General features: G+C 36.2%; 1 protein-coding gene across 2 annotated transcripts in view; it reads left to right on the forward strand.

Annotated features, from left to right (window-relative positions):
* mamdc2b (MAM domain containing 2b) overlaps positions 1–1,234 on the forward strand; it is a 19,095-nt gene extending 17,861 nt beyond the window's left edge. For both annotated transcript variants that reach the window (XM_016242363.1, XM_016242364.1), the window contains exons 13-15: positions 305–564; positions 651–735; positions 825–1,234. In XM_016242363.1, the coding sequence (XP_016097849.1) occupies positions 305–564; positions 651–735; positions 825–901 (422 nt within the window). In that variant the 3' untranslated portion in view covers positions 902–1,234. The remainder of the gene's footprint in view (positions 1–304; positions 565–650; positions 736–824) is intronic.
* The last annotated feature ends 529 nt before the right edge of the window (positions 1,235–1,763 follow it).

Genomic DNA, 1,763 nt, shown 5'->3' on the forward strand with positions numbered 1-1,763 from the left:
TATATATATATATATATATATATATATATACACACACACACACACATTTTTTTTGACATAAGTATATAGTATTTAGACACATTTGAAATGGGACCTAAAGGGTGAAATTTAAATTTCAATGAAATTAAATGAAATACAATTAAGCACACTTCCTTCACATGGGTGTACCTTGCCCCATAGACTTACATTCAGGTTTATTATTGTTAAAGGGGCAAAACACAACTATTTTCTGTTGTGATCACATTTTATTGAATCTAGTACACACTTTTACACAACCTTGGAAAGCTTTTTTCTCTGCTTTTAGGTCATTATTTGCACATTGAGGCATCAGTGATGCTGGCCGGTCACAAAGCGCGTCTCCTCTCCAGCTCTCTGCGCGGCTCTAGAGAAACACAGTGCTTGCAGTTCTACTACCACATGTACGGCTCAGGGATCGGACAGCTGAGCGTTTACCTCCAGACTGGACAAGAGAACCAGGACAAACTACTGTGGACGAGCCCTGGAGAGCAGGGCATCTCCTGGCTCAGAGCGTCAGTGAACTACCAATGTGACCAACAGCACCAGGTTAGTTGCATGAAGCTGCATTATAATCAACATTCACTCAGCATGATTTTCATTAATATATTACATCTATTTCTCCACATACTTAGATTGTGTGTGAAGCCACTAGAGGAGCATCAGTAAGGAGTGATATTGCAATCGATGATGTTGTTTTTGAAAGAGGACCATGCAGAGGTATTCATGATAAGTTGATTATCATACACATCTGTTATTCACGTTACCGTGAACAACTTTACATACTATTTGTGTTTTTATCCACACAGAATATGCTGATGACCATATCCCTCATCTGCGGCTCTCTGGAAATAATAATGATATTCAGTCAAGGAATTTTAAATAGAAAAGACAGAAAGAGAAAAAAGCTGGGAAACTGAAACCATGTGACCGTACAGCTGGAGTGCAGTGATCTGTGAGGATGAAAGCGAAGGAGATGACTGCATTGTGAGCAGAAATGATCACTAAAAACGTTCCTTGTGTATTTGACTTTTGAACACCTGGTTCATTCCTGATATACAGTTTCTCATGTGTGTATCATATGGCTTAATATATTGAATAAATGGTTAAAGATGGAAACCATATTAGGTCACATTAGAAAGCCTCTATATATACTTCAGGACATCAGCATGTAGATCTGGTGATTTTTTTTTAATGTCAAATAAAACTGAAAATTGCAGAGACTTCTATTTTATGCAAATAGCTTCTTTTTTTATTTTTTTTTTACTTTAAATCTTTAGCCCTTCATTATTTTTAAGGGTGTGTAATATGTCATGTCTAACATTTTTAAATGTAACAAGCATTCCTGATTATCCTATTCTTTTGGGAGGGTGACTGACTGACTGACATTAGCTTGGTTATTACACAGCTACTAAATAAATATATAAAAATACAGTAAATGGATGTGAAATATTGATATGTGTTGAAATGATTTTATTATGTGAGAAGAAAGAGAGTGCAAAGTGATGTGAGAGACATGAAACCAACACAAAATCAACGGAGAAAATAGATAAAATGTCAAATAGGCTAACTATATGATGTATTATGCATTTTGTAAAACGAAAGTGATGTGTGTGTGTATGCATGTACACTCTAAAAAATTACCCTTAAAAAGGGACAAACCCAGCGGTTGGGTTGTTTTGACCCAGCTATTAGGTTGTTTTGACCCAGCGGTTGGGTTGTTTTGACCCAGCTATTAGGTTGTTTTG

Source organism: Sinocyclocheilus grahami, unplaced genomic scaffold (assembly GCF_001515645.1).
Source record: "Sinocyclocheilus grahami isolate Dianchi unplaced genomic scaffold, SAMN03320097.WGS_v1.1 scaffold655.1, whole genome shotgun sequence".
Taxonomy (NCBI): Eukaryota; Metazoa; Chordata; class Actinopteri; order Cypriniformes; family Cyprinidae; genus Sinocyclocheilus; species Sinocyclocheilus grahami.